We start from the raw sequence: 24,169 nt of genomic DNA, 5'->3' as shown, positions 1-24,169 counted from the left end.
AGTTTCCTATTGACTTTATCCATGAGCCACACCAACTTATCTTCATGCAACCTTGAATTTTTAAAAATTTGTTTTCAAACATGTTTATTTCTGGAAACTGGCCTCATTCGGTGGCTAGGATTCGTGATCTTCTTAATCCCATGACACACCAAGATTCACCAGTTTCCTCAAAACAAGTTATCTAGGAATATTTCTCTTTCTAGGATCTCCCTTGGTTAAGCTGTTAGTCTTGTGTGAGTGATTAGAATTAATATACTCCAGGCCAGCGCTCCTCAAATTAATATGCATAGGAATTATCTGAGTCTCTTGTTAAAATGCACTTTCTGACTTAGTAGGTCTGGTGTGAGTTTGAGATTCTGCATTTTTAGTAATCTCCCAGGGATTGTCAAAATTGCTGGTCAACAACACTGCATAGCAAAGCTCTGAGGGGACCGACCGGTGGGCAGGTGTCCTAATTATATTTTTGGTACAATTGAGTGCTACTGAAAACCCTCTTGAGTCAGACTGGAAAATGTATGTGTCCTTTGCCTTCTAACTTCTGAAATTAGCTCTTTGCTGGTCTTTCCTTAGAAGGCTGCTAGACATTAAGTGACGTTTATAGAGGCAAGTAATGCTCATTTCTTCCTTTAAAAGGGGAACACTGATGCCAAAGCCCGTGCACCTGACCTCTGAAGTATTCTCCACTCCTGCTCACTCTCTTTTTCCTTCTCCTGAGTTCTGCTTCCTCCTCTCTATACTCTTTTCCCTGACTCTTATCAGCTCCTGAGCACTCTGTGGCAGTCTCTTCACTGATCCTCCTGACTCCAGCCCTTTTCCTCCTCAGCCTTCCATCCCTCTCTACATAGAAGTTATCTTTCAAAATACAGGTATAATCATTCCCTGGATTAAAATCACTTAATGGCTCCCTATTAATTACAAGATAAAGTGCAAATTCCCTAGCCTGGCATACAATGTCATTCAATATCTGGACCTAATGACCTTTCCAGAAAATGTTCCTTCTTGTCTCTATTCAGAGCACACTGTATTCTTCACATTGTTCCAAATATGCCACGATCCTCCTTTCAGATTTCTCCTCCTCTTTCCCCCTCTCTGGAAGCTGCACCCTCATCCCAACTGAGCTGGTCATCCTTTTCTATGGTACCCATAGCGTATTAGTAACTTGTGACTTACAAGTATGTGTTCGTTGTCTCTGTGTGTGTGTGTGTTTGTCTCCCTTGCAGCATTGGGAGCTTCTTAAAGTAGGGCTGTTTTCTCTATTAGCACTCTAGGTCCACTACGAAGGCCCGTTTCTTTCCAAGAGCCTTGTGAAAATCCCCGAGACGTCGACAAGTATTGGCTTCAAAATAAAATATACAATTGGAAATAATTTTGAAAGCAAAAGCCCTTTGAAAATATTAATTCAAAATTATATTTAGTGTGGAATATGGATGCCACTTAATATGTCTTGATGTTATTTGGACAAGTTACTTCAACAAGTGGGAGCTCCTGGCACCTGTGAAGTCTTAAAACAGCCTATCATTTAGTAACTTTATTCAACAAATATTTATTAACATTTGCCCTCTTAGCCAATACTGTATTATGCTTTCGAGATACAAAGATGATTAAGATAGTGTGACTGCTCTCAAGGAACTAAAAATAATTAAAATAATAATATATATTTTTTGGCACACAGCTTTTGTGTCAAGACAAGCTGTGCGAATATGTGGATTATCCCATTTGCTTCTCAAGATAACCTAGCAAGGGAGGTATTTCATACCCATTTTATGTGTGAGAAATCTGTTAAGAGAGTTTGACTTTGAGTTTACGTTTCCCAAGCTCTGCCTAATAACTGGCAGAGCTAGGATTGAACCCAGATAAAAATCAAATGAACGAAATAACCCTATAAACAAATAATCACAGAACTATCCATGTAATGAGCACTGAGACTGAGACACATATGATTTGTGTGTTAGACATCAAGAAACCTTGACTTGGCATCAGAGCTCTCTTCATGGAGAAAGCTGATGGCTTTGAGCTCAATCCTGCAGGACAAGTAGGAGTTCCTCCATGGTCAGTTTTCCTGCTTTGATGAGTAGATTAGTAATAGGTGGGTTTGATCAAGCAATAAATTAAGAAATTATGTCAGTAACTACTGTTAGTATCAGTTACATATTGATTTGCTTCCTACATTCAAGGGTATATTTTTACCTAAGAATATCTATTAGTGTCATTGTATAGTTATCAAACTGAACCAAATATTATTATTTAATTAAATTTTGTGCAACTTTTCTTTGTTCAGTGTCAAATGAAAGGGGAAAATTATGTCCCGTGATGCCATAGGAGCACACCACTTTAGTGAAGGTTAGGTTTCCAGAGACCCTGAACATCTTAGACACACCCAGGAACTCATTAGGAAGCAGGAAAGGTCTCAACACCCGATAGCTTTCTCAAAGCTCATGCACTTAGTCCTAAAGGCAGGAATTACCTGTGAGATGTGACAGCCAGCATTCGAGGAAAACAGCAGTGGACACGTGCAAGCCTAACAGGCTAAGACTGTTTAGAGCCAGCTTGTCCAACCCACAGCCCACAGGCCGTATACAGCCCAAGACAGCTTTGAATGTGGCCTAATACAAATTAGTAAAGTTTTTAAAAACGTTATGAGATATGTGTGTGTGTGTGTGTGTGTGTGTGTGTGTGTGTGTGTGTGTGTGTGTTTAACCTTATCAGAGGTCATTAGTGTTAGTGTATTTTATGTGTGACCCAAGAGAGTTCTTTTTCCAGTGTGGCCCAGGGAAGCCAAAAGATTGGACACCGCTGGTTTAGAGGAAGGCCAAGTATTCCCACATATTTCAGTAACTCATGACGTCCTCCCTGTGTAGAAGCATAGAACAGAGAAAATGGGAAGACAGCAAGCTTTCGTGCAATTTGTCATTTATTTCATTAGTCTTAGAGAGAGGTTTAGTTGTATGGAAAGCTGACTTTTGTGGAACACCATATTCCCTCAAGATGTTTGGTATCTGAAATACTGATTTTTTTTTAGGTTTTTCAGGGAGAAGGGTGTATTGCATTACCAGCCTAACACTAGGCACCCTTCACACCCTTTGAATATGGTGATTGCTCTCTGAACTACTTATGGGCTTATACAGAAAGGGAGGAAACCCAGATGATAAGTCGTGTTTTTAATGCTGTAGATTGCAATTCCAAATGTCTGGTCCTCTGCCCTCATCTGCTATTTACCTTATATGTTTCATGCTTGTGATTTTTAATTTACAATTCAATATCAGTGTTTGACAAAGATATTTTAATTTACTCTCTGCTTTTTAGTTAGCCTTAGAATTAAAACAATTATAGCTAAACCTCTGAAATAAAAAAAATTTTCAGCAGATTATGGAAGATCATAAGAAGGTCCTAATAAAATAGAGAGTGCATAGATGGTGATGATGCTGATGAAGAATATGGAAGAGAAGGTCATAGTTCTCTATTTAGCATTTTTGGAGCTTAAATACTTTCATAGGCATTGCTTCACTCAATTCTCATAATAATCCTTTTGGAGAGATAACATCCATTTTAAAATACAGAAACATTCAGAATTTGAGAGTTTTTCCTGTGTTCACCACCAGGAAGCTCAGAACTACAACAAAAATTCCTGTTTTCCAAGTGTGATAGTCTCATTTCTTCTTAGCTGCCCCCTATTAGTGAAAAATAAGTCACACATAATGTATTCTCAATTATCTCTAATTTCAGTGATGATTAATCAGCAACCCACACTTGGATGATACTAATCAAGTTATTGTTATAATGGCACCAGTTTGTATAGTTACTGTGATAATTGTCTGACATAGGCTTTGCACTGGGGAGTCAGCAGGCATAAGAGTAGAATCTGGAATCTCTTTGGTCCACTGACTTCTCTCCATATGCAATTCCTTCATCAAACTCTGGCTTAAAAGAGCTTTCTACCTCTAGTATATGTCTTCCCAGGTTGAAATGGGACCAGCAACTGAAGACAACCAGTTTTAAAAACTAATAATCAAACAAACAAAAAACCACTAGCACTTGCTTTATGATTGACAGATGACAGAGTGAATAACTCAGCAATAAGGGCCTTAGTCATAGAGCCCAGTTTTCCAGCTAAGAAATTGTCATTTCATATAATAGTCCAAAGCTACTTGGCTTCCTGGTAGGAGATGTGGGTAAGTTGAATGTTGCAGCGTTATTCAGCATGATGATTATCATGGATTTACAGCTGTTTCTTGAACAAACCATATTACACCACTCACAGAATACACTCTAGAATAAGAATATAAAATACCTCTCCCCTCCCACTTCCCCATTTTCTGTTTCTGTAGTAATGTCAGTTGAAACTGACATTCACTCTGAGTCCATATCTGATGTGTTCCAACTGATATCCTTACTTGCTTGTCCTGTCGGCTCTAAGCTTCAAATTTGGAAGGTTTTCAATGACTCTTGTTGGCAGGAGAAATGAATGAGGAGATGTAGAGAGAGACTGCTATTACAGCCAAATTTCAGCCACATAGACTGTCAATACTAATGAATGCCCTTGAAGCAGGTACTGTAAATGCCGTTAAGTTGGAGTTGAGCTGCCTTTCGAGTTTGGGTCATTTGGCAGAACAGACATCTCCTCTCTAAATACTAAAGACCCTGTTATAGACCTTATTTTATCAGTATCACATATTGGAACGTGCTGGTTGCTGATAGATTGGCTGTTTGGCTTCAGATTCCTTTATATGCTGAGAATGTTAATTTAGTTTTGTTCCTGAGTTATAAAAATGAGATACTATAGATTCATTTCATTACTTCACCTTCCTTCTTTTAGCATCGTAAAGCTTAATGTCCTTTCAGGTACCTCATTAATATAGTGTAACTGTTAATAGCACCCAATCTAGAATTAAACACACCGAGGTTCAAATATTGGTTCCATTCAGCATATGTAACTCTTAGTTTCCTTGTCTGTGTAATGGGGATGATAATGGGATATTGAACCATATAAGATTGTTGTGAGGTTTAAATGAGATAATATGAAGAAAGGAAAAAAAGAAGCATAGCACCTTGCATAGAAACATTTTAAAAATACATTAGCTATTGTTATCATGCAGATGATTAAAAGAATACCCTCCTCCAGATAGCAGTGAGAGTTTTCTTAATATTAGAAAAATTAATAATAAGTGCTGTGGAAATAAATAATTTGTTTTTCTTGCCTCTATACATATGGAGAATAGCAGCCGCTTTCCTTTTCTTCTCTTTATGTAATAATTATTGTTACCTGTTACAGTCTTATGATTTTAAAAATTTTACACTAGTTGTTAATCTTTTTAACACCCTGGAGGCAAATGTAAAGGGGGAAAAACCCAGCTTTTAGTGAGCTGAAATGAAAAGTGACCCAAGTTTAATTACAGTACCTCTTATCAAAGAGAAAATCATATTAAATTGGGTATTTAAAATTAGGGTATATAAACTAAGGGAAATACACGTTATCTCCATTGAGACTTGAGGATGGGGTTGCAAATAAATGTAATTTAAATAATTTTGTAGAGAATAAACTAGTAAGGCTGGGCACACTGGCTCATGCTTGTAATCCCAGCACTTTGGGAGGCCGAGGCAGGCGGATCACGAGGTCAGGAGATCGAGACCATCCTGGCTAACACGGTGAAACCCCATCTCTACTAAAAATACAAAAATGGGCCAGGTGTGGTGGCGGGCGCCTGTAGTCCCAGCTACTCGGGAGGCTGAGGCAGGAGAATGGCGTGAACCCGGGAGGCAGAGCTTGCAGTGAGCTGAGATCCTGCCACTGCACCCCGGCCTGGGTGACAGAGTGAGACTCTGTCTCAAAAAAAAAAAAAAAAAGTGTAACTAGTAATGTCAAGTGTTGTGAACGGCCTACATCTCTGATATACTTATGACTCAGGGGAATTGAGAAGGATCCATTAACGTAGAAGAGACCACAGTAGGGTCACCCATCCCCATAGCTTTGAAATCCTAAATTTTTCGTTAATTTGGTTAGGGAAAGCCAATGTTATATTTTCTTACAGAATAAAAGCTCACCAGAGGCTGCCGCAGTATATATAATAAGTATATATAATAAGTAGTTTGGCTACTAAGATCTCTTCTGGGGTAAAAGAGAAATCTAAGTTCCCTTAGATTTTATAGGAACAGTAGAACCTAATATTTGTATCTTCCTTTGTGGTTTTCAAATATGTGTTTTGAGTTGTAATCCACTAAACCTTTTGTTTTAGCTGTGAATAGCCTGTGGTTTGGGAAATGTAGATAGTTCTATATTGAATTAAATCAGTCGCTTCCTATTATCCCAGACTTCAGATAACTTTGGGGCCTGTGACCAACACACCAGATGAAGTGAGGGTTTGTGCTTCATCAGCTATCAGCTGCTATTTACACAGTTCATCCCCTTTAAAAGAACGTGAGTTTCCTTCTCAATAGTCCATGCTTGTCGACAGTGGAATTTTGTATGACTGGTTTTCACTCTAGAAAGCAGTCATTTAATATTTCCTCAAGTATAATATCATATTATAAGTTCATTAGCAAAGTGGTTGATACAGAAGATCAACAATTGACCTTCAGCACAACTCCATTTTGTCTAAAAGAAACTTCGTATGTTTTGAAATGCTGGAATACCACCCAGCTTTGAATTGCTACTAAAGCAGCTCAATCTAAAACTATTCTTCTTTTTTTTTTTTTTTTTTTTGCCATAAACGAGCATCACAGAATCAAATCCATTGAGAAGAAACTGCTTGCTTTGCCAACACAATTAGTTTTATAAGAAGCCTCTGCCTTCAGATTGTTCTTCTCCAAAGTCCACGTTTGTTGGATGGCTGCAGTTATTTTTTAATTAATATTTTTTTAAGAGCCCCCCCTTCTCCCAAGAGCCTCTAAGCAGATTTAGCAGGCTTAAAATGACTCTTCCACAAGGTGATTTCAATGCCATCTCACAAACAAATGGAACAGTGGCTCTTCTACTTTGGGGGCTCTGTTTTTCTCTCTCTCTCTTTTAATTCTCATAAAACCTGTCCACTGGAGACAATTTTTCTTCAGGGTTAGCCTATCTTCCCTCCAAAAAAGATGCTATCTTGCTTATGAACGAAAAGGCCATGCAACCTATCCAGCTATGAAAAAGAGTGACAGAAAAAAAAAAAAAAGTCTCTGGTTTTCACCTTCCAGTGTGAAAAGCAAAAGGATTCAATGATTATTATTATCTTTTATGGTTAATTTTTGTATTCCTGTTTCTTTTATTGCTGTTAGCTTCTTTGATAAGTGAATTTTAATGGAAAAGCTAATTCAGATCTTCAAGTTTAGCGGATGGGTGTCACTCCACATAAACATTCTCTAGAGGGAATTGCACCTCTCCTTTTATGGGATCAGACAGCTCAGACCTTAAGCGTCATAATTGCTTGGCCCTTTTAGTGGTGTGGGCCCTGATTAAAAAGTCATATTGAGCTCAGTCTTTTAAAGGAAAGGCAGCTAATGTGATGGTTGAAATTGAAATAGTACAGGCAGGGATGCTATAACTACTTTCTTTTGTCACAGCCTTCCTTGAAAAGAGTTTTCACCCATCTAATCAATGTTTTCTTTCAGAAGAGATACCCATCCTGTATGTAAATACAAGTTGGACTGTGCTTGACCTCCGTTCTTCAGCCTTAATGTCAAAAACCAATACACACAAAGGTAGAAATGGTTTGATGCATATTAGTCTTTAAAATCAAGACTCTGGTCGCCTTTGGTTCGGCATGGTATAAGATCATTCTCTTGGGAGAGAAAAGCAAAAAGAACTCTTCTTGCAGCTGACATTAAAGAATTTCATGGGGACAAAAGAAACTTTACATAATTCTTTCCAATAACTTTTTTCCTACTTTATATAATTCTTTCCAATAACTTTTTAAAATCCTGGCTACTTTCCAGTGTGTTAAGTTGAGGGTAGAATTGTTGAAAATATATTCACTAGATAAGTTTTGTTGGCCTTACAGCTGTGGAAAACCCAGTCTGGGGACTCTGAAGGAGAAATCTTGCTGTACTGTTTCAGAGCTGCCTCTCCCCAAAGGAACTTCAGAATATAAGGGACACTAGGAGACATGAGGGTTGAGAAAATGGGTCTTTGTGTTATTTGGTGTGGTTGATGTTGAGTTAGACCCTGAGCGGAATGCATTGTGGTGAGCCACCACCCTAAGCATCAGTATTCTTGACCATTCTCCCTTCATGTGCATTTTGGACTTAAAGGTGAAATTCCGTCTTTAACCCCCTTGTGGTTGTCTGAACAATGATTAATGAACTAGATGTGATTCCCTGCAGACCTTTCAAAGGATGGATGAAGGATGGAATTTCAGCCTTTTTTTAAAACCAGGCCTTTTGCTTAATACTGCTTTTAAAATTAATGTCCTCTTTTGAATGCCAAGAAAACAAAAGGAATTTCTCAAAAGTGTGTGCAGCTTGACACAATAGACCTTAATTGGTGTCAAGGAGATGTTAGGATGAATGGGAAAATGCCCGATAAGACTGAAAAGTGGAACCTTGTTATGAGCTGTCATTTCAACGTGTATTTAAACTATAGCAAAACTGAAACATATTTGCCATATAGATCATAATGACTCCAAAGAAGCCATTATACTCTATTATGTAATTACATAATCAAAGCATGCATAGTAATCAGCTTTTGAAATTCAATGCTAATCAAACATACCTATAGTATGTGTTTAAGCGAAAATAGAGAACGTTAATTTGCCATTAGTCAACTAAACAAGAATGTGTATACAGAATATTCCTGAATAGCTTAATGTTGTGTCAGACGATATTTTTTGTTTTGTATTCAGGGGAAATCAACAATTTTAATTGAAGAAAAAACCAGCACAGAGGAAGATTACTCTTTAACTTGCCATTCAAAAATTTGCCTCACCTTTTACTGATTACAAAAGGAGATTAAATTAAATAAAATATTTTTTCCTTTCATAAGCTCAAGTGACACAACAGTAATTATATAGCAGAAGATTCTTTTGAGATCCTGACCATCTCCATGCCATAGGATACAGTGTTCTAAATTCTACATAAAATAAAGCTTTCAAAACAACAACAACAACAACAGAAGCCTTTGAATATATATTGCTTTTGTAATTAGCAATAAATCGAAGGTGTTATCCAGAATGAATCAAGAATAGAAATATCTTGTTGACTTGGTCAGGAGGTCTGGCGTCTACTCGTGGCTGGGCCTCATGCTTGCCATATGATTTCAGGCCTATCTCCTCCCTGGACCTAAAGTGAGAGAGTTGATCTCCAAGTTTCTTTCTACTCAGTTCTATTGATTCCGGATTCCATAGGGTTCTATAAAAAACAAGGTGATACAGATGAAGTGTTTGGGTCAATGTCACATGTTCTTGTTCACTCCATTATTTGTTGAGTTGGTTTAGTTTATTTTTTCTCTAAGCCTGTGGACTGTATGGTTGGCATTCATAATTATTTTCACCATTAAGTAGACAGTCCTTGGAGCAGACAATCAACATATTTGACTTAACTGTTTGGTGTAACAAAACATGGAGAGGATCAAAAAGGTTAAGAGGGGCTTTGTAAACAGCAGACAGATTGATTGCTTTTGATTTTAGATAAATACTAAAGTATTCATGCCGGTTGAAATTTGCCTGTCTCAGAAATAAAGAATGGCATTTGTCTTGAAGAGGTCACACCCTTTACCTTAAATCTACAGTTGACGAGCCCCTTTCTTCGGACACTGGTTCTCACTGTCTCTTGTCTGCACATTGGATGCCTAAAAATGTTACTGTAATATTTAAATAGAACTAAATTCTTTCATCAAACGCTTTCGTGGCTTGAACTTCGAATAATTTATTTTCAAATTACTTTTACTGTAATTCTTATTAATTCAAATAGGTTTCTGATTTGATATAAAACTCTGTAAATGCAGGGAACAGTTTAATGAATTGAAAGATAGGATTGAGTCTTTTAAAGGAAATGTACAAAATATGCTGACAATAATTGCTTAGATAGAAATCAAATCTTAATGGCTTTGTTAATGATTTGTAGTGAACACTGTGTTTACGTTGACTTGGGGGAACATATGTAGTTAGAAAGATTTTTCCCTCTGGGTTTCAGCAGAATCTTAATTTTTTTCATTCTTTTCCTGAAACGTACTCAACTCTGTACTAGCTCTCAGAAACGTTAGCAGGAATTGCAAGTGCCTCTACTAGTGATGGTTTTTTTTTCGGGTAGGGATTAGAGGTTCTGCTTCCAAGTTGGGCACATCCTGAACAGGGTTGTAAAAATAGTAGCCAACAGAAATGAGCATAATTGACAAGGCATTTGAAGCTTAAAGTCAGCGAAGGCTCACACTTCTACAGAAAATAAGATTTCCAAAACGTGCTTCTTTGAAAATTTCAAACCTAGGAGGGTAGGAATTTATTAATAACCCAAGCCTTTCATTTGTGTAAAATTTCAAGAACTATAGTGGAGTTTTTAAAGTAATAACTTACTACATTGATCATCAGCAGGATTTTTTTTTTTTTTTTTTAACAATCTATAGTTTTGGTTTGACTCCTATTTAGACGACATGACTGTGCTGATTTAATGTTAGGTTCAGTCTTCCATAGAGCAGAAGGTTTTCCTAATATGATTAGTTTTCCTAATATGATTTTGCTACTAAAGGAGTAGGTCAAGGGACTTTATTTGCTCTTTCTCTGGGCAAACTGTCTTCCCTTTGAAGAGTTGCCGGTGCTCCTTCTCTATGTCAGTAACAGTTTACGTAGTTGCCATAGTATAAACTCAATTCTGTTTTAACTATGACTTGCCCTTTTGTTATAGTCTTGACTAGAGAGACTCCCCCGGTGTAAATGAAGTGCTTTATTTATGAACAGCCAGGCAGCGGGGGCGAGAGCTCGTGGTGCTGGCAAAAGGCCGCCATGCACTGGTAATAAAGGCTTTCTCTAGGGGCAGAGTGCTGAGCACTGAAAGAAGGAAGCAGTAGTAAACAAGGTGTTTTACATTCAGAACAGTTTCTCTCTCATCTTAAAGTGTGTAATTGTGTTCTGGATAAAATATGGAAATAAAAAAATCAGAAGTTGCTCATAGGCAAACAGCCCTCTTTAAAAACAAGTACACTTTCCAAGGCAGAGCCAGTGTGAACCTTGGCATCAAAGCCTGATGCTGGCTGGTAAAAAGTGCAAGCTGTATGGGCTGGAGAATCTGATAGAACCCGGTTCAAGAACCAGCTTGGCCACTTAGCTGAACGACATCAGGCAGCTTATTTAAATCTCTCTGTCTCAGGTTTTTCATCTCTAAAGCAGGGATACTGAAAACTCCAGGAGTTTGAGAGAGAAAAGTATGTAAAGCATCCTGCACAGTGCCCAGCCCTGGATAAACATTTGTTCCCTTCCCCATGTCTCGTTTAAGATTTACCCTGTCACCTCCCTACAGTGGCCATATTGCTGACTGAATAGATTCCAATCCAGGCAAGTGTTTTATGTAATGTCACTGAAATGGAGTTTATAACAAAACGAGGTTTTAGAAAGGAATCTGTAAATTAGGTTAATCGAAGATTGAATTAGTAGGGGATTTATGTGTCCGCTGCACCCCCACCCCAACAACTCTGCTGTCATGGTCATTACTAATCATAAAAATACATTTTATTTTTCTTTAGACGATAAGCTTTCTCTTCATTGTGAGGAATGCCCTAACAACTTGTAGTTTACTACAGGAGGCTTGCTTGTAAGTGAATGGGGCTCTCCAGTGCCATAGTTTTGTTTTTAGGAATTGTCTGGCAAATCAGGGAGTTATAGGGAATATAGTTGCTGATACAAATAAAAATCCAGTTTGATTTTGTCTTCTAAATCTCACCCATATGCACCGATTAGCAGTCAAAAATGTCTATACATGCCAGATATTGTTCCACCCTTAAAATAAATTACCTTCCTGTTAACAGCCTTATTTAATGGCTACACTATATTGTACCTATTTGTTTTCTTTTGCCCAGAACATGTGCTGTTTCTGCCTTGACATTATATCTGCTAATTGAGTTGTAGAAAATCAGAAAGGTTTTAAAAATGGATTCTTGAAGAAGGGCACCAAAGTTGCCTATTTGTACCCTTCTGCTACACATCAAATTGTGTTTTGTAGCAACCTAATTGTCATGATATCTATTTCAAGGGGAAATTTATCAAGTCACAGTGCACCCTTCTGTTTGGAAGAAATATTTGAGGATGTGAGCAGAAATTATTTTTACATAAAGGCTTCAGGCAGTTAAGAGTACTGACATACATACCGTATTTTCATCACTGTCATTCACTTCCTTTGCCTCAAATAAATAGGTCATTATTATTCCTTTGCAGCCATCTTATGGCACCTTAAAGCGTGGAGTTCTGTTTAACATAACTGCCGTCCAGCTGACCCATATAATTTATTGGTGATTTTTACAGAATGACATCCTTGGGCCACCACCATCAGCCAAGGCCCTTTGATCTCTTTCAGCAAAATATTTCATGATCACTTATAATTTTTTGGCATTAGTATTATAACCGTGTTAACATAGCTAGGAACTGGCATTTCCTGAGACACTGGATTTTAGGTTAGCCTCAGCGATTTTAGAAAATAATACAGTCATGATGATGATACCACCGTAGATTTGCAGAGCGCAGGATGTGCCGGAGCACAGCAAGGGCAAACGTTTGCAGATGGAAAAATTTTACCTGAATGATTCACTCAGTAGTGACACGTTAAAATGGTTTGGCCTTAGAGTACTTAATTATAAGTGATAATTAAGAATGTTTAAATTTTCCTAGAAAACAAACAAAACCTCACTCTGATTTATTGTTGTCATTGCTTAAAAGACAAAATCATGGACAACACGCCTCTTTTCCCATCCCCTTTATACATGTTTTGTAGCCTTAATGTGAATGTAGTATGCTACTCTCAGAATATACTAGCCTTAGGATTTCAATAAAGAGCTAAAATTAAAGCATACAGTTATTTCCACAGGAACTATTCTGTTAAAGCATAATTGAATTGCAACTTGCTTTAAGTCCCAGTGGCTGCAAGATAGTAGTCAGGATTTGTAAGGCCTTGGTTTATATTGAAGGGATTAATGTCTGTCACCAGGCTGTTCCACATGTACCTTTTGTAAACTGAAGATTATTTGTGTTGCTAATATACTTCCTTTGATAGAAGAAATCCCTCCCATAACCCAGTAAGACCCCGTTTGGTATTCTACTCTGCTCAAAGCAAGTCCTATGCCTTAAGACAGATACAGCACTTGAATCACACAATTAAATTTTTTCTTAATTTTAGTAGATTGCGTGTTACCTGAGGCTGTGAGAGTGGTGGCTTTTCTGTACACGCTTTTGTCAGGGCCAGCAAAACCACCTTGAAAAGCTTGCTTGATTGGTAGAAATTTTCTTCTCCTTGTTCTTTTCTCCAATCTGGAAATAAACTTTCTCTCTCCAGCTGGGTTCTGAATTCTGTGTTTGTCACAGTAATCCACCAAGGAAAAAAAAAACATCCGTTCATTTTTTTTCTGATCACCTTTTCTCTTTGTTGTTATTCTGTAACACTGTTCTGCGTGCTAAGCTTCCACTGCTGAATCAAGCTATGGGGAATTGACCCTCTCACTCACCACAAGCCCTGTGGGCCTGCGTTCTCACACCCGGGTTAATTCCCTGGATCATAGAGCTCGAGGTGGGGTTTCATTTTGGTCTGCTCCTCAAGCACCAGAAATTTTTGTTTATCTGTGGTTCTAATAATTTTTTTTCCTTATCCTTTTAGTTTCCTCTTTTCTAATCCTCTGCCAGGGGCTGGTCTATTTCTAGGTGGATTTGGCTTAGAGCCATCTTAGCCACCCCTCTCACACTTTCCCAGTGTGTCCTAGCAAAGAAAAAAAAAAAGGATCCTTCAACAGAAATATGATAGCAGGTGGAAACCCTCCATTGATTCTAATTGCATCTCTATTTATACTGTCTCAGATTTTCTTTAGATGAGTATTTATCTTTGACCTTTGTTTCGTTATGTGGGAACATTTTTTTAAAGGAGCAAATAATCTGCCCTGAGTTGGTTTAAAACAGCTACATAGGGAGGTCCTTGAGAGCAGGAGCCTTTATTCTTGGATCCACACCACTCCCAATACGTAATGGCTTAATAAATCTTTGTATTTGATGTCTAGAGAAATGATGATGATGATGATGATGATGATGATGATGATGATGATAGCAGCAGCTGCCATTTATTCAGTTTTATGAGAAACTAGACACAGTGCTAAATACTTTATATTTATTACCCGTTTTCATCCCCCTGTCAGCCCTGTGGGATAGCTTTTAATTACTATCCCCATTTTTCAGATGAGAAACTGGCTCAGGGACTTTAATTAATTTTCCAGAGATCACACAGCTAAAAAGCAGTGTCTGTCCCCTTCCCAGTTGATCTTTACATCTAATGCCTATGCCACACTTTTTGTTCTGTAAGTAGGGATAAGGTATCGGTTTTCACCCACATTGCAGCTTCTTAAAGGCTAGGACAGCATATACTTCTGTATCTCCTACTATGCCAGGTGCGACATGGAACACTGGACAATTACTTCATCCTTTGGTTCTGAATTGAACTCACTTCTCCTCCTACCTGTGCTGTAGATCATTTAGGACATTTATGAGGTGGCCCGGCTGCTGTCACTAATCTCAGAAGCAACAAACTAGGGCAGATCTAGAGATAAGCCTTATATATCAGTGAATCTGAAAGCCTGGACTTTTTGACATGTTCTGAGGGAGATTTTCTAAATGGCTGGCAGGGGGTGGGGGGTGAGCTGCAGATAGGGGTGCATCCGTTCAGAGATGCCTGGGGCTTTGGGTGAGTCATGAAGGTGTGAGTTTCAGAGAACAGAGTAACAAACTCCGAACCCTAAGCCTTCCCAGGATTTTATTGAGATCCCAAAGAGTCAGTTAGGCCTCACTCAGGCACGATGAACTGCCTATACATTGGGACTGTCAACATCAACTAACAAGACGAGATTATTTATTGAACCCTCCTACCTACTTCTATTAAGTGGCTCCTTGAGTTTCTGTGAGGCTGACCAAATAGCTTAGCTCAAGGGCGGGTAAGCTAAATTTGGCTGTATCTATCTTCCCTACTCCATTTGCGAGAGCTTCAGCATTCGCAAAAGTCGGTACTCTGACCTTTCCAATACCTCCTCAGTATACTACTCAACTATACAAAGTACTAGAGGCTGAAACGTTTTGTATCACAGCTTTTGAGAGTATGGTGATTCCGGGCTTAGTATTTTGTCCCTAGGTCTGTCTTGGATTAATAGACTCGTCTTGTAGACTACAAAGAAAGGTATTAGAGCCATGCTAAATATTGCTACTTGTGTTCATTTTCTAATATGCCTAGTTCCCACTTTAGTAGATCCCATTGATCACATTTTAATTGATGGAAATTTTCCTCTGACCTTTTCTTCCCTTTTTTTAAGGTGATGGACAGAATCTGTTTACGAAAGACGTGACAGTGATCGAGGGAGAGGTTGCGACCATCAGCTGCCAAGTCAATAAGAGTGACGACTCTGTGATTCAGCTACTGAATCCCAACAGGCAGACCATTTATTTCAGGGACTTCAGGCGTAAGTTTCCTTCCCTATAGTTGTAGACGGCAACTTTTTTTCCTACATGGAGTCTTGATAAAGAGATTGCTAAGGCCACCTTTTTAAAATTTAATGTTAGATGCTTAAAGTTTAGTCAATTCTTTAGAGGGAAGAAGAGACAGGCAATCATAATCTTTCTACTTAATAGAAACCTTGAATGGCCCCTTTTAAAAGTAAGGCAGTCTTACTTTGCAATAGAAATTGATTGTAGTAATTCAAGGTGAATTGCAATTGAGTCCCAAATACTTAGCTGACACAAACAACTCAAACAGGGTAAGGCAAGGAAAATACAGCATTCTGAAAGGTAATCCCTTTGGTTTGAAGATTGAAGTTTCCAAGGCAATACATGCCTATAAGCATAAAACCAAGTCTTGTCTCATCATAGCCTTTGGCATATGGAAGTGTCCATATGCTGAAATCTTTCCAAATGTAATATCACAAAAACCAAAATTGCAACAAACTTGTGTAGAATACAAATGGTTCATATGAGTGTCAGGGCTTAGTAAGAGCAAGAATCAAATCTTTTGAAAAAAATTGTTATTGGAGAGCGTCGGTGCCTAACCAAAGCGAAGCATGTCCCTTCCCAGCTGCTTATCCCCTTCCTCCCCAATACCTCAGGGTCATTCATGACCTATGGAAAACGTTGATAAACCTAAGGAACATTTAAAGGGTTGAGGGAAGATAAAAGGAAATAAGCCAGCTTCTTTTCTTAAAGTGAATTTTCGTCATATACTAAGTTAGTCTTTGCCAAAATTAAAAAAGGATTTTGAAAGAGAACATTTGAAATAAATAAGAGGCCCACATATATCAGTTTTGCAGTGATTTTGATTTCCTGCTTAATGCCTAATCAGTTTCATACTGTGAAGCCAAATGTACTTAGGAAACCGCAGGACCAGTTTAAGGCCTCCGTAGGCTCGAGGTCATCCATTTTTGGCAGCTCCACCTCAAATCACATCAAATATGTTAAGGTGAATCCAAGTTAATTAGGTTTATTTTGCTATTAGATTATAAGTTTTTAAAGTAGTTTTCCTTTTGCTTTTGTAATTAATATGAAGGCCTTTTTAGTTCTGTTTCATAATTTGAAATCCTTGTTTTTTGAAAGTCTTACTTATACTTTTTGAGGCATTTTAAAAGGCTGTAGGCCCTAGTCCCTGAACTTCCAGTGCCCAAAGGCTAGGGGGGCCTGGCACTCCCTGCTTCAGAGGACTCATGACCTGCTTTTTCCTTTTGTTTTCTTTTTGTCTGTCTCTGGTAGAAAACTTGAAAACGTGTATGAATAAGTGCTGAAAACTGACAGCATTTGGAATTGTGCCAAGGTAGAAGAGTGCATATCTGGATGTGTGTGCATATATGTATTTTTTTATTTTTAAAATTCAGCAAGATGGCAGTGATTCTATTCAAGAATCCAAATCAGCTGGATTTGGATTGTATATGTACACTCACACATGCACTCATATGCATAAGTTTCCTTTGGACAGGGTTATTTGTCTACATGAAGTTACTGCAGACACCCGAAATAGTCAAGAAGTACCAGATACAACAAGATTTAATACATGATTAAGGAAAACAGACCGTCCGTCCACCTTCTCACAATCACTAACTCTGTGTTTTGTTTCACAGCGTTGAAGGACAGCAGGTTTCAGTTGCTGAATTTTTCTAGCAGTGAACTCAAAGTGTCATTGACAAACGTCTCAATTTCTGATGAAGGAAGATACTTTTGCCAGCTCTACACCGACCCCCCACAGGAAAGTTACACCACCATCACAGTCCTGGGTAAGAAATGCATGTGGGGCTTACTCAGGGAAATGGAACGGGGATGGCCCTTACTACCAGACAGCTTACAGCAGCAAGGAAAAGGTTAATGGTGAATTCTCCTGTTCAAACTTGTTTCAGGAAGAATTGCCGCCCATCTTGCTGAATTTTAAAAATAGCCTATTTTACCAAATGCTCTAAGGAATGGCAATCAGCAGTCTTTATAGATTCCACCTGCTCTTGGGTTTCAACCCTCAAGTTTCAGAAGCAAAGATCAAGAGAATTTAGAGCCCTCAAATGAATCACTCACCACATGAAATGTTATTGCTTCTAACTACCGGGAGTTTTTTCTTCCTTCTGTGCAGGGGAAGGGGAGATGGGCTACCAAATCTATACCCCATGGCAGAACTCAGTTATGAAATCCACGTAATGATTTTTACTTCTGAGTTACATCCTCATTTTAATATTGTTGATCTCCTTTTCATTGGCTAGACTTATGGCCTTGTTTATTGCTTATACTCTAGATTATACTGTAAAAAAATCATACCCCATGAACATATACTTTGCCACAAATTGCCGTCATTGGACATAAAAGAGTTAAGAGCGCTTTTACTGATAATAAGCAAATAACTGTTGACAGGCTGCGAGGTGCACCTCCAGTGAGCTGAGTGTCTTCATTTATGATCACCAGATTGTGAGTTTCAGCAAAATCCCAGTAGCCAGGTTTCCATGTTTATATTTTAATATAGTCAGCAGATATTTCTATGTTGAAGGTGGTCTGAATTAGTCACCTTTAGACAAGCTTACTCTACTGCATAACACCAGCTGATTTGGAGTCTTGAAACTGAATTTTCAAGGACATACACTATAGCATGAGGCAAGATCTCTGATTTACACCTTCGGGAAGATGATGAATCAAAGTCTATTTGAGGCGGCAGACTGCAGCTTTTCAGTGTAATGATATGAAGATTAAAGAGGAAAGATAAATATGAAGGACATTTTTGCTTGGTATGTGTGCACATATATGTATTTATGGATGTACATATTGAGCTGCTGCCTCATTACTTTACTTCAACACAGCTGTAGAAGGGAAAATTTTTTTATTCATTAAGCTAAAACATAACCCTAATGCTCACATATATGTTTTTGACAAGAGGAGTATTGATTTTAGAAAGTTGTGTTTAAAACCTGTCCATGCAATTTCTAATCTGGTCTGTGTTTAATGATAGATGTTTTTGTTTCAGGTATTTGTATTTGCCACTATTGTGGTCTTAATCCAGATTAGACCTGTAGAAATAGTAAGCATGGGAGGTTTTGCTGCGATGACTATTTTGGTATTTTGCAGATGTACCAAATTCGCAAGCATACATTTCAAGTGTTCTGTCTGTCTGCTTGTATCAGAGTATTTGAAAACGCTCTTTGCTTGTTGGAGTAAGTCATTAGTAACACAGACTTCAAATTGACCATCCACTCATCCACCCTTTGACTCATCATCGTTTATGGCATCTCCAGAAATGTGACAGTCATAAAATAAAATCTATTTATGGCATTTTGAATTTTCAGAGTATTTTACTACATATACCTTTACGTATTTATACGTTGTTTTTCACAGAAGTAAAATTATAATAACAGACGTTAGACATCTTGCCCAGGTTACAAAGCACTCAGTAAGAACCAAGAATCTTAGAATTTGGAATAAACCTTACAATTCTGTTTTATAATTACAACATTGGTGTCTTCCAGTCTAGGTTGTTTTCAGTTAAATACCGAATGCTTTTGTTTTAAGATTTTTTTTTTTCCCCCAAAAGGCGCACATCTTCTGTTTTCAGGAGCATATCTAGCCATTGGCAAGCAGTTACTACTGCCTGTCATTTTCTGGTGCCTGATACATTTATTCTCAAAACCACTGCATGGATCAGTTTGGCTCTGAATACACCATGTGCTTGGGAGCCAGTGTGCAAGCACTAGAATTTTGAGAGGCATTATGCCTGTAATCCTTTAGGAGGTCTGATTATTCTAGAAGTAATAGGTTCCTACTTGTATTTTATAGAAGCATTAACTTAAATATACTCGAAAGTAGCACTCTAAAAAGTAGTAGATGTTCTTTCTGCAGATATTATTCATTCACTTAATATTCTTTCCATTTAATTTACTCCAGGATTCCTTGACAGAGTAAAATTGTTGTCATCAGTGTTTGAGTCTTTCATTTCCCAAAATCTGACAATTTCCACTGATACTCTTATATTCAAACCTTTCTCGTAAGGTTTAGAGTTTTCAGATATTATAATGAATGAAGAATGACATTAGCATCTTCGTTGCTATCTGCAGTTCTCTGAAAAGGACTCCGCGTGTACTTACACAGCTGTCAAACTTCTTGATAGGTTGAAGATTCTCATTTTAGTGCGTGTGTCTATTAGTTATTTGATGCATTCAGTAAAAACTTCAGCATAATTATAAGATATGGAGATGGGTATTTGTTAATGTTGTCTATGCTATTCTATAGCTACTATTATGCTTATGATCTTATCCATGTAAAATCTGAAGACTCTCCTATGATATTTTGCATGCATTTGGTGCCTTTAAGGATATTCATTCACTCCTTCCACTTGTGACAATTTTGTTTCTTTCTCCAAACATACTGTAGGACGCTCTTTATACTCCTATTCATGAGAGCAGATGAATGAGACAGAGAATACACTTCTTTAAGATTAATATAGTTACTGATAATAGTAGCTAATATTATCACAGTCCTGTCCTTCTAAGATTAGTGTTCGTTCTTAAGATTCCAGGAACAGGAGAACCTAATTATTTTAAAGGGTCTTAGAGTGAGATTTCACATACTGATCAGCTTTAAGACTCCTCTTTTGTTGTAATTAATGTGACTCATCTTGATATTGCTGATTTTTGTTAAATGTTGTAGGCGTAATGTTTATAATTAGCACTCTTATAGATTTGGGGTAGCTAAGAAGAACCTTGACATTTCATTACTGTTTTCTAGTATTTCCCTCTGTGATTTTCATTCAGGTTTTCATCTATATGCACCTCCTTAGAAATATCTTTGGTTATTTTCATTAATGGCTGCAGGCAGTTTTTACTAAATGTGCTTGTTTAGTGGACCATGCGTAAGTATATTCTCTGGTTAGCAGCAGTTTTAATTCATTTTTCTTATAAATGGATTTTTATACTTTACTAACCTTTTGTATTAGAGTAGACATTATGAAGCTAAAGGAAAAACAGGGTAGAATTAATAGACCAAAATAAGTTTTAAGATTTTCTTGTCCAACCCTTTTTTTCAGAGAAACAGATTTAAATCACCTCATTTATATTTTTGAAAGCTTTCTTGCTCTTAAAAAAAAAAAAAAAACTGAGCAAAGTCAACTTTGTAACATATCAATAAACTATTATGATTCGCATTATCAGATTTTATTTTATAAACCAAACAACTCCCAGTATAAATGCCTATTTCTTCTTCTAACCTTAGCAAAGATCAGAAATACTGGTCACAATCTTGAGAAAACTATTTATGGGCTTGGAAAAAAATCATTCAGTGATTTCACAGGATGGTGATCTCAACAACAAATAAGCCGTTTATTTTTCTACACTGGGCAAATTTTTTTTTTTTTTTTTTTGAGACGGAGTCTACCTCTGTCACTGAGGCTGGAGTGCAGTGGCATGATCTCGACTCACTGCAACCTCCGCCTCCTGGGTTCAAGTGATTCTCCTCCTTCAGCCTCCTAAGTAACTGGAACTACAAGTGCCTGCCACCTCACCTGGCTAATTTTTGTATTTTTGGTAGAGACAGGGTTTCACCATTTTGGCCAGGCTGGTCTCAAACTCCTGACCTCAGGTGATCCGCCCACCTCTGCCTCCCAAAGTGCTGGGATTACAGGCGTGAGCCATTGCAACACTGGGCACATTTTCTAATGCTTTTGAAGTTTTCCACATTTTTACCTTAGCCATAAAGTTGAAGATGATGTCAGCTCTTTGGGCATGTAATCCTAGGAACTAGCACTGGTTCAGGACTCACTCTGAAGTGTTATAGAATAGAATGTATCTGTTGCGATTGTTTGGATAATGCCAAACAACGAATAATCCAGATGCGGACCTAGCTGCCTGTCAGGCTCTCAGCCCCCAAATGAAATCTGGAGGAGACATTGGTGAATTTTCCGCGATCCTTATCTGTACCTGCCCCTTTTCATTTCCTTACTCTGGACCAGCAGACATGATTGATAATGTGGTAGGAACCCACCCTCATCTTTATGAACCAAATGGAGGCAATAAAGACTCTCCACCGAGAGATACCACTGAAGATGAACGGGTAGTGAAGGTTAGGAGAAGCTTGGGGTAAGCAGAGACAAGGGGTTTCCAGGCTTAGCATGAAAATGAGATAATAAAGGAACGATATCCAGGAACACAGGAAACAACTATCTGAGTATGTTTGAGGCTAAATTCCACTAACACTCAACAGAGATGCATAGAGGAGTCTTTTGACAACTGCTGGACTGTCGCATCAAGAAGATGCCCATGTTTCCACAGAGGGACCATCAAAGTGTTTCTCCCAAAGTCACACAGATAAAGCAGGAGCTCATCTGCCCCATTCCCTAGGGATTTCCAGGGTTGCTGGTGGCTTTAGCCATTTGCCCTCTTTGTCGTTTACTAAGGGAGACACCTTCCTAAGGTCCTATCCCATCAGTTACATTGCTCCATTACAGTTCTCATTAGGAACCACTGCATATTTCAACATGAAAAATTATTTTCATCACTCTTATTTTCTCCTGGACCTTGAAAGGTATTTTTTTTTTAGCTTTCATTTGTTGAGAAGACACTCCTATATATGTTATACCTTAGTTGTTTTGTTTTCATTTTTTCTCATACCACTCTTTAAGGTCTTATTTTCTTTAGGCTTTTCCTCTGACATTTGATCTAACAATAGCATGTAAAAAATATTCCTATAATACTACACTCAGAATGCAGTAATATTTATTAATCCTAAACATCTAGTCTCTCCATGTATCCCCCATCTACCGTCTAGGTATGTGTGGTGAAAATCTATAACCTACCTGACTATCATCTAGCATGGATAAACTACGTGAAAGATACAGCTAGTTGAGTCATTCCATTTCTTTTGTTACAGCCTTTCTGTGTTTCATAAAATGCTAGCAGATGTGAAACTCTAAATTAGATGTTAAATTATCTTTTTGTTTATTTTTTCTTAAAATGTAAACTAGGGTATTTCTTTGCCATGTTTAACTACTCATTTGGGCCGCATCATATTAGCAGCACATCCATTTGTGCAAATATGTTGTTTTCCTTGTACACAGGAAACAAAGAAGAGGGATCTTTTGGGTCTACTCATTACACCCGCCACCACCAACAGCACCAAACACTATATTGCTAAGGAAGTATGTGCAACAAATCATTTTACTTTTACTTTTCTGTCATTCTCTACAGGAATTTTCAACTGCTCCAGTTCAGTGTAAAAGTCTTCCTGTGGGCAGAATTTTTACATTGTGGACTAGAACAGTTGGAAATCCCAAATACATGGTTTAATCCCATAATTTATTGAAGCGGTATCAGAAATTTATTATTCAACTTGATCATCAGGATGGCATGTTTATACATATTTAATTTCTTGTTTCTCTTCTGAGTTGAGAAACTTATTAATCATAAGTCTCGGAGCAGTCTTTGCTTATTCATGGTGGTCAGGACACATATTCTTAGATTCACTGTACTGAATTCAGTATTCTTACTGATTTTTATTTCAACAGGCTCAGTCCTGAGGTAAGGTTGCATATGAAGTTTTACTGTCAACTCAGTTTCATAAAAGATAACATATTTTGTCATCATCATCATCATTGTCAGTATCACCATCACTATCACACTACATACTCTTGATTTGATAGTCAGTATTTTAACTCCCCAATCCGTTATTTTGACCATTTTATCACATATATGTTTAATATGCTTACAGAAGGGTGGTTTTAATTCTGATATGTAAATCTACTTATAAGCACTTAAGAGTCTCTTTCGTCTTTGGTTTCCAAAATCTGGAGCACTGGAATTCAGAATTTGGAAAATTGCTGCAAACTAATTGGCATTTTTGCATCTTCATATCCAAAGGATTTTATTACTACATTATCCATCAGAGGTTATGATTACATTCTGGATCTCTATGAATCATTTTAATTACATGGAACTGGTTTGAGGCACAATTTTTCTGTGCATTTTATGGTGAGTGATTCTTTTAAGGACTCAAAGATTTTTATCTTTGCCCCATTGACTTTGGAATCTTTCATTTGAAGATTGAAATTCAAGAGTTGAGTTCAAGGAGAAATACTGCTTTCAGGGGGTTCCTGGTAAGGATGATCATTTCAATAGTATGTATTCCTCTTTTATATCTACTTTCTGGTTAATTTGTGAATGACTGCTGACTAATATCTATATTGATATAATGTGCTCAGTGATAAGAGTGAGACATTGGTGGTTGTTGTTGTTATTATTATTATTATTATTATTATTATTGAGACGGAGTTTCACTTTTGTTGCCCAGACTGGAGTGCAACGTCACAATCTCGGCTCACTGTAACCTCCGCCTTCGGGGTTCAACCGATTCTCCTGCCTCAGCCTCCCAAGTAGTTGGAATTACAGGCATGTGCCGCCATACCCGGCTAATTTTGTATTTTTAATAGCGACGGGGTTTCTCCATGTTGGTCAGGCTATTCTCAAACTCCCGACCTCAGGTTATCTGCCCGCCTCAGCCTCCCAAAGTTCTGGGATTATAAGTGTGAGCCATCAGGCCCG

General features: G+C 37.8%; 1 protein-coding gene across 18 annotated transcripts in view; it reads left to right on the top strand.

The window, feature by feature from the left end:
• Positions 1–24,169, top strand: part of CADM1 (cell adhesion molecule 1) — a 349,474-nt gene that overhangs the window by 250,610 nt on the left and 74,695 nt on the right. For all 18 annotated transcript variants that reach the window (XM_045370115.3, XM_074015260.1, XM_074015258.1 and 15 more), the window contains exons 2-3: positions 15,449–15,595; positions 17,237–17,389. In XM_045370115.3, the coding sequence (XP_045226050.1) occupies positions 15,449–15,595; positions 17,237–17,389 (300 nt within the window). The remainder of the gene's footprint in view (positions 1–15,448; positions 15,596–17,236; positions 17,390–24,169) is intronic.

Source organism: Macaca fascicularis, chromosome 14 (genome assembly GCF_037993035.2).
Source record: "Macaca fascicularis isolate 582-1 chromosome 14, T2T-MFA8v1.1".
Lineage (NCBI taxonomy): Eukaryota > Metazoa > Chordata > Mammalia > Primates > Cercopithecidae > Macaca > Macaca fascicularis.
Note: the sequence above shows the minus strand (reverse complement) of the source record. Positions and strands in the feature narration are given on the sequence as shown.